The sequence below is a fragment of the Pundamilia nyererei genome, unplaced genomic scaffold (assembly GCF_000239375.1).
Source record: "Pundamilia nyererei isolate P.nyererei 1_Seehausen unplaced genomic scaffold, PunNye1.0 scaffold00056, whole genome shotgun sequence".
Lineage (NCBI taxonomy): Eukaryota > Metazoa > Chordata > Actinopteri > Cichliformes > Cichlidae > Pundamilia > Pundamilia nyererei.
This window is the reverse complement of record NW_005187457.1, coordinates 2,203,082-2,216,685: the sequence shown is the minus strand read 5'-3', so window position 1 is coordinate 2,216,685 and position 13,604 is coordinate 2,203,082. Positions and strand designations below refer to the sequence as shown.

General features: G+C 39.9%; 1 protein-coding gene across 1 annotated transcript in view; it reads right to left on the bottom strand.

Moving 5' to 3' along the window:
* LOC102201330 (disintegrin and metalloproteinase domain-containing protein 10) overlaps positions 1-11,302 on the bottom strand; it is a 31,520-nt gene extending 20,218 nt beyond the window's left edge. The window contains exons 1-6 of the mRNA XM_005734066.2: positions 11,172-11,302; positions 8,900-9,047; positions 8,534-8,652; positions 7,773-7,928; positions 2,623-2,708; positions 1,695-1,817 (exon numbers count right to left, since the gene is read on the bottom strand). Coding sequence (XP_005734123.1) covers positions 1,695-1,817; positions 2,623-2,708; positions 7,773-7,928; positions 8,534-8,652; positions 8,900-9,047; positions 11,172-11,232 — 693 coding nt within the window. The 5' untranslated portion in view covers positions 11,233-11,302. The remainder of the gene's footprint in view (positions 1-1,694; positions 1,818-2,622; positions 2,709-7,772; positions 7,929-8,533; positions 8,653-8,899; positions 9,048-11,171) is intronic.
* Between the last annotated feature and the right edge of the window lie 2,302 nt (positions 11,303-13,604).

The following is a 13,604-nucleotide window of genomic DNA, read 5'->3' as shown; positions in this document are numbered from 1 at the left end:
GCAAGATGTGAAGCGGGTGTTGAGGTGCCTGGGAAGAGATCTCAAAACTGCACTGTAGGTGGCAGACAGTTGGAGTTGTAAGCCACTGCCTCTGTTCAAAGATGGTGGTTTACAGCGGATATAGATGGCTTCTCTTACTCCTCTTTCAAACCATCTGTCTTCTCTGTCCAAAATATGAACTTTGGCATACTCCAAAGAGTGACCTTTGACCTTTAGATGCAGATGCACAGCTGAATCTTGTCATGTCCAGGTGGCACTTCCATGTTGTGCCTTGTGTTTATGGAGTGGCTGTTTGGTTTCTCCAGTGTAGCGGTCTGAGCACTCCTTGCTGCACTGCACTACATATTTAGCTTGCGTTTTAGAGTTTTGTCCTTGGGATGAACCAGTTTTTGTCTGAGGGTGTGGCTGGGTCTGAAGTGTACTGGGATGTCGTGCTTGGTGAAAAATCGCCTATGTCAAAGCATAAAGCGCTTTGAGTTCTCAGTTAGACCAGAAAAGCACTATAGAAGAACCAGTCTGTTTACCATTCATCACATTTTTATCAATGATTTTCTAATAACTTTGATTCTGATGTGAAAGACCGTGTTTGGGTAGGCAGAGCCAGCCATAGTTATTATCTGCTTGGCTTCAGTTTTCAAAGAGTTGGTGAAAAAGGGAAGGCAAGATAAAGCAATGTAAGCATGGACAGTTCACCATTTACCACGCATTTAACATCTAAACTTCACCTTGTTCTCAGCACGGCAGTTTTATAGCTGTCAGTTATATGTTTTAAAGAACATACTGAAGAAACTATTTAGAAAAATGAGAACAATTCTGGCGCAGGTCTTTGCACCTGACACAGAGCCTCATTTAGCCATGTTTGCAGCCAGTGCAACATAATGTCCCTGCAGTGCATTGCGTCACAGCTGCTGTGTGCGTCAGAGCGGGGCCTGACATTTGCATCTTCGTTCGGCGTCAAGGTAGCAAACACTTTTATTGTTGACTATCTCAAAGGTAAATAATGCAGCACAAATTGTTGTCCACTCAATCCTTTGATGTTGGTCGATACAAAATCAGACAAAAGTTTAAGTCGTGATCAAAATCCAACCTTAGCCCAGCATAATGCTCCTTTGATATTTAAATAATATGATAGCAGGTAAAGCCTGACGCCGTGTACTGAACTACTAGCTGGTACATTTACAAAAAGGATGATAAGCAGTAAACAAACATAGATTTAGTATAGTTTTTTTTTGTCTGCCTGTATTTTGAAACAAGAGGCTTGAATGATAACTTAAAGTCTGACTAATGATTGCACTTGTTTCATTAGGATAAGGTTTTACTATCGACGAATGACATTAAGTGACCCGTGTACCCAAAATCCAGGACACCGAATGCAGTTAAGAGTGTGTAAACAAAGCGTGGAGAGTTCTGCCAACAGGAGGGGAAATGTGCTGTGATTTGATGCTCCTGCAGGATGTCCCAATAGAGAAACACTGTGCTCTTAAACGAGCGCCCTGTGGCCCTAAAGGCAGGGGATCTTTTGTTTGTGATGTCAAAAAAGCACAAAGAATCAGAACTATTCTTAGCTCTGTTTTTTGTTTTTTTTTACATGTTTCTATTTAGCTTTTTGTGAATCTTTCTAACCTTTGCAGCAATCCTGAATATCTGAAGCCAAACTTCTTAAGTGGCAAATAAAGCAGTTTTGAACTTCTCACCTGAGCCACAACAGCTTCGACAGACTTGAATCTTTTGTAGTAGAGGTAGTCAGCACGAACGTGGAGGAGGCAGGTGGTCTTTGACTCATCCAGAGTTCTCCTCGCCCGGCTCACTGGTGCCTCCTGTGGATAAAAATGCAAGGACGTGATGCAAAAGAAAAACCGATGGGAGACCGATTTGAAGTTTGTTATTCTCCATAGCAAATATTCAACAGAATGTACTGAAATTACAGATCTGATTCAGGGAGAAAGATGTCATGAAGTGGCAAAAACTGCACATACAAGAGTTTAAGAAAATGAAAGCAGATGAAAGTGAGACTTTCTCAAAGTAAATGTTGACACAGAGCTCGTACTCATGACCTAGTGGGAGCGGGGACAGGTAGTGGCAGGAACACAACTTGGATGCTTAAATGGGAAAAACATCTGTTGAGAACATCTCATGACCAAACAGTGGAAGTGATGTCTGACAGGAGGTATGTTGTTAAAAATGGATTCATACTAATGTCCCAACATTCACTGTTGACAATAGACTTTGAGAGCACCACCCACTTGGTCATAGGTTAACAATTTTCCACGTGCCCATGGGGAATATTAGATTAATTGATACAGCAGATGTTTATAACAGCTGTTCTTATCATTTTACAGCCAAGGTCGCCTGTGAGGCGGCCGCTCAGCTCCCTGCTGGTCACCACGCTACCGGCGATGTGATAACAGCCTTCTGGAGTTATAAACAGCAACTTACCCGGTGACTCACGAGGCCCAATAAAAGCGAATGAATGGTCAGTTATAAAAGATGAATCAGACACACGAGTGAATTTCTTCCAAAAACAGTTATAGGATTGGCTATAAATAAAGATTACAAAGGAGGAAAGAGGAGGAAAGTGGATACAGTAGATCCCTCATTCAGTTTATGTCTGGATGATCATACCTGACTGGATCTGAGGTTTTGGGCGAGGACGTTTAGAGTTTTTGCAGCACAGAATCCATCGGGGGCAGACGTCATGTATGACAGAGCTAGTAACAAACACAGATATTTACATTCACAAAAATACTGAATCTGCACCGTTCTTCTACCTCGCCTTTAGCCAAATACACAGAAAGTTGCAGATTGCCAAGCCAATGAGTGACGCTTGTCCTTGAGCACGTTTATTCACGTTGCTTTCTCTTCAGTCATGCTAAATAACTGAGCAGAGATCAAAGGCTTGCTCCACCTGCAACTATTCAAATTTACTGGAACAATTTAGAAAGATCAAAATAAACACATGATGTGATGTACTCGTCGGCCACAGTGTGATCTTTGGAAGATATTTGTGCTGACATGATAATGGTAAATAACTTGCTCTGCATGTTTGTTTCTCTAGGGGCAATGATCAGTGAACAAATACTGAATATATGCTTGTAAGAACTGGACTGCACAGAAATATTTCCTGCCTGTACTGATTGCTAGAACTAACCCCAACCCTGTACCCCAACCACAACCCTGTGCGATCCTTATTCTCTACTAAATAGTTGCATGAGGTGACAATAAAGACTTTACTCCTCTAATAAGAAAAAATCTACAGCTGTTTCTGGATTTTGCTGGGAAATTTTGAAATTCTCTCTTTTAGACCTGTTCCTGCTGTACTTCATTTTATTTATTTTTAGTCATTTCCAAATGGAAGTTAATATCAGCAATTAGAACAAAGAGCAACAGAATATTTAAAATATCAAGTGAAAGGCCCTCAAACTGGAAACTTACACAAAAATCAAATCACATGATGCAGATCAGTCATGTGGTTCCACTCTTGAATCTGCTAACGATAGCAAAAGCTGGGGATTGGATCCTTGTTGCACGAGCGACCATTCGTGCAGCAATCATGGGCAGAAGCACCCTCACACAATTTGTAAATAGGCCTGCATTTGGAAACCAGCACACTGGTCTGGAGTGAGAGCAATGGAGCCACATGTGGAAATGATGTTATAACTGCTGCTCTGATTTCATTAAACCATTGTCCATGATTTGCAACACCTCTGGGAAGGCTGTCTCATTCAATCTGATGCAATAATGATGGGTCTGCAGCCACGGGGGGTATTGCTTTTGCATGTTTTGGCGCATCATGTTGCATTGAAAAAGCCGCAGAATTTCACAAAAGTGCAAGAAGTCAAAAGGTGCTCACACTGAAAGAGTACAAGGTTTATAGTCAGGAAACCAGTGCAAATGGAAAGTAATGTAATCCATTCTGCATTAATGTTGACCAAATATTATTGAAATCCACAGTTACAGTAGAGTCACATGACATGATGATAAGTGACTTTAAGGGGTAATGCAAAGTTTGTGTGTGAGAGACACTCAGGCATGAACCTACAGTGAGAGAACACATGATTGGATCACACCATTATATCAAAGTCCTTCAGCCAATCAGAAACCTGTAATTCATCCTATACATGGCACGAGTGGGGGTGGGTATAGATGCGGAGGCCTAAATGCTGGGTGTCGACTACCCACAGACTGAATTATTTCCAGACCACATGTCCATGTTCTCTTCCTTAGTCTGTTGAAGAGTCTCACAGCAGAAGACAAATCTTTGTGTAGTCAAACTTGCAAGCAAATAGTTTCTTCTTTATAATATTTGTTAAGAAATAAACACCTTTTTCCAACTGGAAACCAAAGACAGCAACTAAATGGATTTAATTGGAATGGCCTCTTGTACAGTCAGGGCAAACAGAAAAGGATTTTCCCAGATGAAAAAAGACATCAGTGTCACATTTCAGCCAAGACCCTCATTTCCAACAGATGCTGGAAGCCACTTCTACCGTGAAGAAAAATGTAGATAATCCAATCCAGAGCCAAAGTCTTATTCCAGCTTTTTAGTGTAACAGTTACATTATTTACACACAAAACAAAAATTACAATCCTGCCACACAATCACTGAACAGTTAAATCTTTAATGGATGCTCTTCCTGTGCATAAATTGTTGCATTGTGCTGAAGAGATTTGGGTTGTTTGGGAGCAGGTCCAGAACAGGCACTGAGGATGGAAATGAATAAAATATGTGCGCATAGGAGAGCTCCGTTTTTGGCCTAAAGTTACTGTTTTAGGGGCCAGATGAGCTTGTTGGACCCCCCTTCTATTTTCTGGGGGGCTGGAGCCTATCCCAGCTGTACACAGTGGGCAGGTCGTTTGTCCTTCCCGGGCCCATGTTGGACATTAGATCTCTCTTTCTTTTATCCCATAGCCTCTGTCTCTTATTGTACTCGCTTTTATTGTTGTCAAAATATTAATTTAACAAAATTATAAGTGTCACAAGCATCATCTGTGATACAGTAGTATCAGATAAACTGTTTCCAGCGGGTGAACATTACTCATGAACACATGGTCGTTGCCCAAATTAGATCTTTGATCTAACAGTTATTCAGTGGAGTCACAGTTTGCCCGATGATGTCATTTGCACACTAACTGGGAAGTTGCTTGGCGATCCTACTTCAGATATTTCTCATCAACCCACGTCTTCTCTATTTATGCAATTTATGAAACTTAAATACAGCTAAAGGTACTTCCCACTATGAATGACACTTGCTGAGTATTTGTTTGAAATAATGTAAGAACATTTTGATGCATCTTCAGCCATTTTCACAAATGCACTGAACCTTTCTGAATTAATCAAGACTGAAGTGTCTAGCCACGTTGGAACAGATTAAATGGTATTAAAACAGCAAAATGCAAAGTCTGTGTGGGGTCCTGTTGTGCAGATTTACCCAATGTGAGACTTGCCTCCTGGAAGCTCGGATTAGGAAGCACCCTCACCTGGATTTTAAGCAGTGAGAACAAAGCTCAGACAAAATACCTCCCTTTTTGTGCTACATGCCAAAAAGGACAACTATCATTTTCAAGAGCTAAGAACTCTTACATTTTCCATCCAGAGCATCACCTGCATGCAACAACTGAAGCGACTTTAGCACCGACTCAAATGTTTAATGACTTTCTTGTATTGCTGGAATATCAGGAGTTCAGCCGGGGTGAGAGTTATTTCTCAAATTCTCCAAGCTTGCATGTAATAGATCAGTAAATACAAAAAAGTAGATGTAAAGTAGATGTTTGAAGGTCCATTTATTTTGGAGGAGCAATTAAGGACCCAGCAGTTAAACATTTAAAGTTATAATAAATGTGGATATGTATTACTTTTCATTTAACCAAAAGGAATTTGAGGTTAATAATTACCCATCATTCCTAGGCTACTCCCTAGCAGTAGGAGTAACTGCAGGTAACTCCCTATGCACGATCTCAGGGGCAATGAGTACACATTCCCTGAAACACTGTATGCACTTCCAAAGTACTTAAGATGGCTTAGATGGCTAAACAGATTCATAATAAATAGAAATTTTAAAAAAGTAAATTCTCATAATCACAATGGAAAGTCAATGATATGTTTAGGTAAACATAAAAAATATAAAAATGTAAAACTAAAAATTTTCCTTCCTTTTTGGTATTGTTAATTTGTTACTCTGACAGTTATAAACTGCATTTTTGCAGCATAATTGTTTTAATTAAACACATTAAACATCTAGGGGGCAACCAGCTTCCTCTATCTTTATTTATGCAGCCCTGAAATTAAACAAATTTGTTTCTTATTGCCTTTTTGATAGTATTTACATGCATAACTTAGTGTTTAGTACGTGGGTATGTCACTAAGATGTGTCTATGCATTTTAACTTTTTTTGCATGTAGTTTAATGACCTTTAATGGTATGATTGCATTAGCCAAAACAGATACTGATAATTTGAGTTTTTATTCAAATTTTTAAATGACCAGGACAATACTGACCATCATCTATGGGTGGAAGACTAGCTGAAGGGTTCCCACAGTGCAGACAAAATGACTTGGCACATTGTTCATATGTTCCTTAATGTTACCACACTGCACTATGATGATTTGCTGCAATATGTCTGCTCCTGGCTTGACCTGTACCCCAGATCTGAAACATGTTATGGCATCAGGGACTGAAAGTTCCTCATGCGTCCCTTGTTGCCTCCACACGACACCCACGGGAAGTGGAAATATACACAAGAGCAGACGCATTATGTCACCCATCTCGTGGTCTAATTTACCACTTTGTTTAGAAGCATTGATTGTTTATTTATCATCTGCAAAATCTTTCACAGCTTCCTGCAGATATGCTGGCCTTGTGAATGAAAGAGCAGGATGTTAACAGCTGCGATGCTATCGCATGCAAAGTTTGGATACAGCTTTGAAAGACGCTGAAGGAACGGCAGGAGGATTAGGGAGGAAAGGCAGCCGTGGAGTCTGTGCAGACTTCTGGAGAAACGGTGGGGGGAGACGGGGTTTCTTGCACAATGTGAATTATGTTTCCAGTAAAAAGCTTTCTTGGAAAAATTCAGATACTATTGCAAATGTGCACCTTCAGCAAGGGAATCACACTTTGGCATCCACATTGATTCATTTACTCTTTGACGGTTGTCTGACGTACCCCATCTGGATAGATCATATGATCCTTAGCCAAACCCAAGTTCATCTTAATCTGTTGTTGTATGAATTGTCTCCAAAGCCCTCAAACCCTGAAGAAGTCGCCACATATTGCTTTTCTTTCTTCTTCTCCTTATTTTAGAAACCTACCTCCTTCTCTCACTCCTCTTCCTCCTGATTTAAGTCTCACCCACCCCTCCTGTTTCAAGAGTCACACCATCTTCGGTTTATCTTTTCTTTGGCCAGTGCCCAGGCAGTGAGGGCCCCTACACCCCCTCTTAAAGGGCTTTTCTGTTACATTATAAGGTCCCCGGGTACTACACTGACCTGTAGTAACATTAGTTTGAGAACTACAGGCTGCAGATACTACACAAGCGAGGAGCACTGAGGATGAAAAATAGTGGGAAAGACGTGTTGCTGTAAAACTGCCAAAAGGGCCATTAATCAAGCTATTGATATGTTTATGCCAAAGACCAGGAAATTCAGGTCATGGTGTATCATTTGGATTGCAAATGCACAAATATCCTGCACAGTGAGCATTACTGGGACCCTTACTCCAGAGGCACTAGAAGTTTGAGTGCAGGACAACCTTTTCATTGAAGTCGAAGCAGTCTTACCCATGTCGTCCTCACGGTAGATTATCGAGTGGTGGTCTGCTGGACTGCTGGTGTATCTGTCAGATGGCTCTATGTGATAAGTCCCATTTTCTGTATGGATAGTTCCCTCAAACTGTCCCTGTAACACAGAGCCATGGCAGGCGGAGGCAGGTTCACCTGCATGACCAGGGCAGGAGAGACGGGGATTAGAGAGAGGTGAGATTATATATGATACTGACAGAAACCTGAATACAGGAGGCAGCAACTGCACACACAAGGTGAGGTATGGGGTAAGAGAGAAATCAGCCTTTTGCAGCTCAGATTACTTTTTAAAATCTTTTTATATATTTTGCATATTCTGTTGTATTTCTTTTGTTGTACATTGCGTAGTTCTTCATAATGGTTTCTAAATTATAATTCACTTTATTTATCTATTCTGTTTGGCATCTGTGGACAGCAAAGAAAGAATTTCATTGTACAGGGAAATCTGTTTCTTTCCATTGCATATGAAAATAAACCTTGAAACCTGAGACTTGAATGAGGACTTTTGAAATTCTGCAGAGGATCTTTTATCCTTGTGCCCAGCACGGTTTATTTTGGCCTAATCAATGTGGAGCTATTACTAAAGATGTTTCTTCAGGTGGAACTTTCCAGATCAAGCCGAGGTTAAATTCTGATTGTAGTGAAATTGGTTAAATAGATTTTTCCTTTTTCTTTTTTTGCAAACGTAGACAAATTGTTTGGAGTCCCACAGGATGACAGGATATCTCTCTGATACCAACCTTCTAGTATTCCTGAGTAGATGTGGAAAAGATCAATATACGTTGAATCATTTTCACTGACCAGTGTAAAGTCTTTGGAAAATACTGCACTGTTTTGCCTCAAAAGCAGGTGGAAAGTCCTGAAGGGAAGAAAAACACAAACAGCTTACAGATGTGGTCAAAGCTTTGTAGTGTTGTGGGAAGTATGCAGATCTATAATCTCCTGAGATATATGGACTAATGAGTGACTAATGTCTGTCATGTGTTACAGGTTTAGGAGCAACAACAAAGAGTTTGCACAACCAGGTATTTCCTATTAGTTTAACCAAAGAGTTGCATATAGACAGACATTTTCAACCAGTCGCCCAGACGGAAATATAAATTTACCTGTGAAAAGCAGTAAAATTCAAATGCAGTGTATAGTCCTGAGATTGTGTGGCTCTCTTGGCTCGCAAGTGCCTCCTGTGAAGATCTTCCCTGTCGTAAGACAAGCCCTCGTAATACTTTATGTAAGGACTGATGCTACTCACGGCACCTGTTGGAAAGGAAGATGTTCCTATTACTGAGGAAAAGCAACATTTTGAAAGTATTTTTGTTTCTAATTTTCAGGTAACTCTGATTTTAACAGCTTGTGACTGCAATTCTCGATGGCATGCTGGATATCAGCATCTGAGCCTAATCCTGATTGATAGTGATCTATTCCTGCCTTATCCGCACTTGTAGTTGATTACAGTTTGTGGGCATCTGCTTGATGTAGGAACAGTTTGGTGGTAATCTGTACCGTTTTCAAAATGATAGAGCACCATTTCACAAAGCAAAAGTGATAACTAAAGGCTTACAATAAATCAAATTAACATTATGTTCCTATTGCTGAGAAGTTCCACTCACCCGTTTCAACTTATCTAATTAGTGGTCATAGTGGGGTCTCAAGTCTGTTGCAAGGCCAACACAGAGACAGACAACCATTCGCACCTACAGGCAATTTAGGATAACCAATTAAACCGCATGTATTTGGACTGTGGGAAAAAGCCAGAGTAAGAGAGAATCCACACAGAAAAGTCTTACCCAGATGGTGTATTTGAACCCCAAACCTTCTTGTTGTAAGGCACCAAAGCTATCAGCACAACGCCACCATGCTAGCCAACTGAGAAGCTCGCTAAACCTTATCCGACTGAGAACCTTTGGTCGGTCCTTATAAAGCAGGGGATCAAACGGAAACACTTGACCAGCTTCAAGCACTGATAAGGCAGGAATAGTATGCCATAAATAAAGATAACAGTCCAGAAGCTGATATCACATTGTGGTTCGAAATATAATAGAAACATGTTCAAAAAGATCAGATGAACAAAATCTGAAGGTCCCGAATTTGCACCACTGCCAAAGCTTGGTCATGACTGTAGCAGCCTTTATAGAGTGATTTGTACTTGGCACACTACACCACAAAGTCAATCCTGATGCAGATGACACATTCCTAATCTTAAAAAATCCTTGTTTATTACAGGAAACATATTCGGTTTTTTAAACACAATCTTTACTCTGTTTTGTTTTCCTGCAAGTTGTGTTTGCAGCTGTAGGAGGTTAAACAGCAGGGGAGTTGTTTTGGAGTTGAGCCTTGTTATCTAGGGCCATTCTAAGATGCTAAGGTTTTGAAATAAATGTTGCTGTGCTTTATTAATGTAAACCTAAACCAGAAATGTGATTGTTACTAAGTGTCAACATTCACTCTCTCAGTAAGCAATGGGTTTGTAAAAAGTTACTTTAAAATTAGACATGAATCCAAGTCTGCTATTCATTCTATTAGTAGCTTTATAGTGCAGTGGTTTACACATGGGCATAGTAAGAAAAACATCCACAGTTCAATGACAAATAGATACATATTCCTTGGAGGATGTGCCAGGAAGCATCTGGTGTAAAAATTTGCCAAATCAGATATGTGGGGCTCCCCCTCTTGAATGAGAGCATCAAAAGTAGCTGCTTCTAAATTCTCAAAAATATCTTTATTCTTTTTGGAAGATTTTTTAATTAGTTTCATTGTTAAAGCAAAGAAATATTAAACATTTTGAATATACATAACTTGTTGGACTTCAACATGACTTCCGATCAAGATTATAATGACACAAACTTTGCTAAGCACATTCATGCTCCAAGGGGAAAAAATAAATCCAGCAATAAACCCAAATTTATCCTAAATAATCTTTCCAGACAATATCCTCTTGGCACAATCACAACAATTTTAACTGTCTGTCTGCCTAAAACTAATCTGCCATCTACTGAGTGTTTTCTGGCTAACTGCAGAAACCCTTGAGGGAAGAAAATTATAATTCCCTGTAGCTTGCAGCCATTTTTAGTTGCCCATCATGAGTGACTCCCGCATAAATACACTATAATGCACTCCAATAAGCAAGACTAAGTGAGCAAAACATTTTTCTCCACTGCTGATGACACTTTGCAAGAGCACACTTCTGTACAGCATTCCTGAGGGGACAGGTTGAGACATGTCTCGCCCAGGACAGACCAGTCCACCAAAACACAGCCATTTCATACACACACAGACACTCAGGCAGACTGACGCTCACATACGCACATGTGACTACAAACAGCCCTGCTTATTTTAGGTGCAGTCCTAAGACCTCTTATTCAGACAGTATTTAGAATCTACCTGTAATCCATTCATGGCAGCCCACAAGCAAAAGCAGCAAACAGCAGTGTTGGACCCCCATCGTCTCCTTATTGGGGCGCTCTTCTCCTTTCCTCACCTCTCTCTGTCTTTCTCATCTCATTTCTCCTTACCTTTCTCTTCGGCTTATCTCGTACCTGTGGTTTCTCACACTGGAATGTGACTACTTATAAAATTCAAGCCATGACACAGGAAGATATGAACACTGACACACTGGAGAGGCACATTCAGACTTGTTTGCTAACAGATACCTGCGCAGTTGCAGGAAGTTTTTCAAATGAAGTTGTGAGATATGTTTCTCAAATAGTTAGCATAGCGCAGAAATTCTCTCTGGTATGTCCCCTCACAACCAACATATTCTTGGGGGGGGGGAATAATTACTACTAATAAAAAAGGATAAAAGTTAAATGTTAAGGAACTAAAGGTCCTCAAGATGAAGTTTCCCCAGAGTTAGAGAGCTCCTGGTGGGCAAGATTAAATGTGACAGAATCAAAAGTCATAGAACTGCTGTGAAAAAAGTATTCGCCCCTTCGCCCCTCAGATTTCTTCCTTTTTTGGGTTATTGATCATCAAACTATTTTTTTAGTAGCCAAAATAACCAGATTAACTACAAAATGCATTTTTTTAAATGATGATTTCATTTGTTAATGGGAAAAAAAAACCTCACTAAACTTGCCCTGTAAAAGTAATAGCTGCCAAGGGCTGCACGACCAGTTCTTATATTTAGGGGCCAATTACTTCTTCCACATATAGAGACTAGGTTTGGATAGATATATAAATAAAGGAATCAAATTCAAAGAGGCACATTTTCTGATTAAAAGTCAACAGAATAACACAGTAGTTGTTTGGTAAAACAAAGCATACAAGCTGTAAATAAGTTGCTTGATCATGTTGCAGTTTTTAGTGTTGCAGTGATTCAGAAATGATTCTGAAAAAGGAAGATGTCTCCCACAGGTCTAATTATTGACCCTTGTGTAGAAAAGAAAGTGCTGAAATGGTTCCTTCTCATAATAAATACGAGAAGGAAGTAATCATATGCATGACTAACACTGTGTGAAGGGTATTTTGTGTCCTCATCCTGAGCAAAGAGGTGACAGTTTAAGATTTTAGAACAATAGCAGAACCAGGACATCAGTTGACCTGGAAGTGATGCAAATAAAACAAAGGTTTTACTGCTTAAAATAAAAGCCACCTGTGTCACTTCTGCAACAAGAAAAGCAACATGTTTACAACAGCTTGCCACATAATTAGAGATCTCGGGAATCAGGGATTATGTACTGGTAAAGAAAGCAGTCATAATCAGCGTAGATTGGATGTGGGAAGTGCTACTAAATTAATGTGTGGATATTTATGGCTTAGAGTTGTGCATTTATACAGTCATGGTAAAAACTGTTTAAATGGCTTAATTTTTTTTGTTTCATATCAGAAACTAATAACAATCACCTAGTCCTTAGCAGGTGCTAGCTTTTACATTTTACTTGTGGCATTATCTATTTAACCATAACAAAGCCAAAATGACGAAGCTGTGTGGAAAAACAATAAGTGCACCCTTGCTACTTCCATAGGAATTAAAAGGGAAAATGGGAGTCGGGTCAAAAGCACTTCGTTAACTGAACATCAGCAAATCTGAGCATCTCAATAAAAGCAGAGGTTTGCAGTTTCTAAAGAATTTGAAGTCGACATTATACGGTGAGAAGGATTATTCACGCAGCGCAGTTAAGGTTTAAGTTGCAACTGTGCAAACCACAAGACTGCTGGAACAATGTCCTTTGTGCAGATGGGGCCAAAATGGTTTGGCCTTAACGCAGACACACAACTCCATGTTGGAGAAAACCAAAACACGGCATATCAACACAGGCGTCTCATACCACCTGTCAACCACGGGGGAGGAAGGGTGATCATTTGAGCTTGTTTTGCAGCTTTGGGATCTGGACACCTGACAAATGTGAGGCCATCTCCCCGACACGTTTTGTTGTTCATCTCAGCTCATATTTACCTGATTTTAAGACCTGCTGAGCACCAGATGTTTGATATTTTGCCGTGATAAGTAAAATCTTAGAATTTTTGTTTTTTGTCAAATGTATGTCAGCAGATGTCCTAATTTGCTTTCTTGACAACATGAAATGAACGCAGGTTGGAAGCAACTTTATTTTATTTATTTTCTATATTTAAACAGTTTCAGTCTTAAGTAAATAACAGGTACAAATGATCTGAGAGGTTTTATTGACATATCACATTGTGTTGATGATATTTGCATTGATAAAAACGTCTCACGGGACTTCCTCACATTGTCCCGGAGAAGGATTTCTAGTTATCGACATCCTGGAGCTCTCAGTGGGAACTGGAGCCAAGTGAATCAGACCGGATTAAAATGGTTTCCATATTGTTAGAGTTTAGCAGCCATGTTTGTTATTT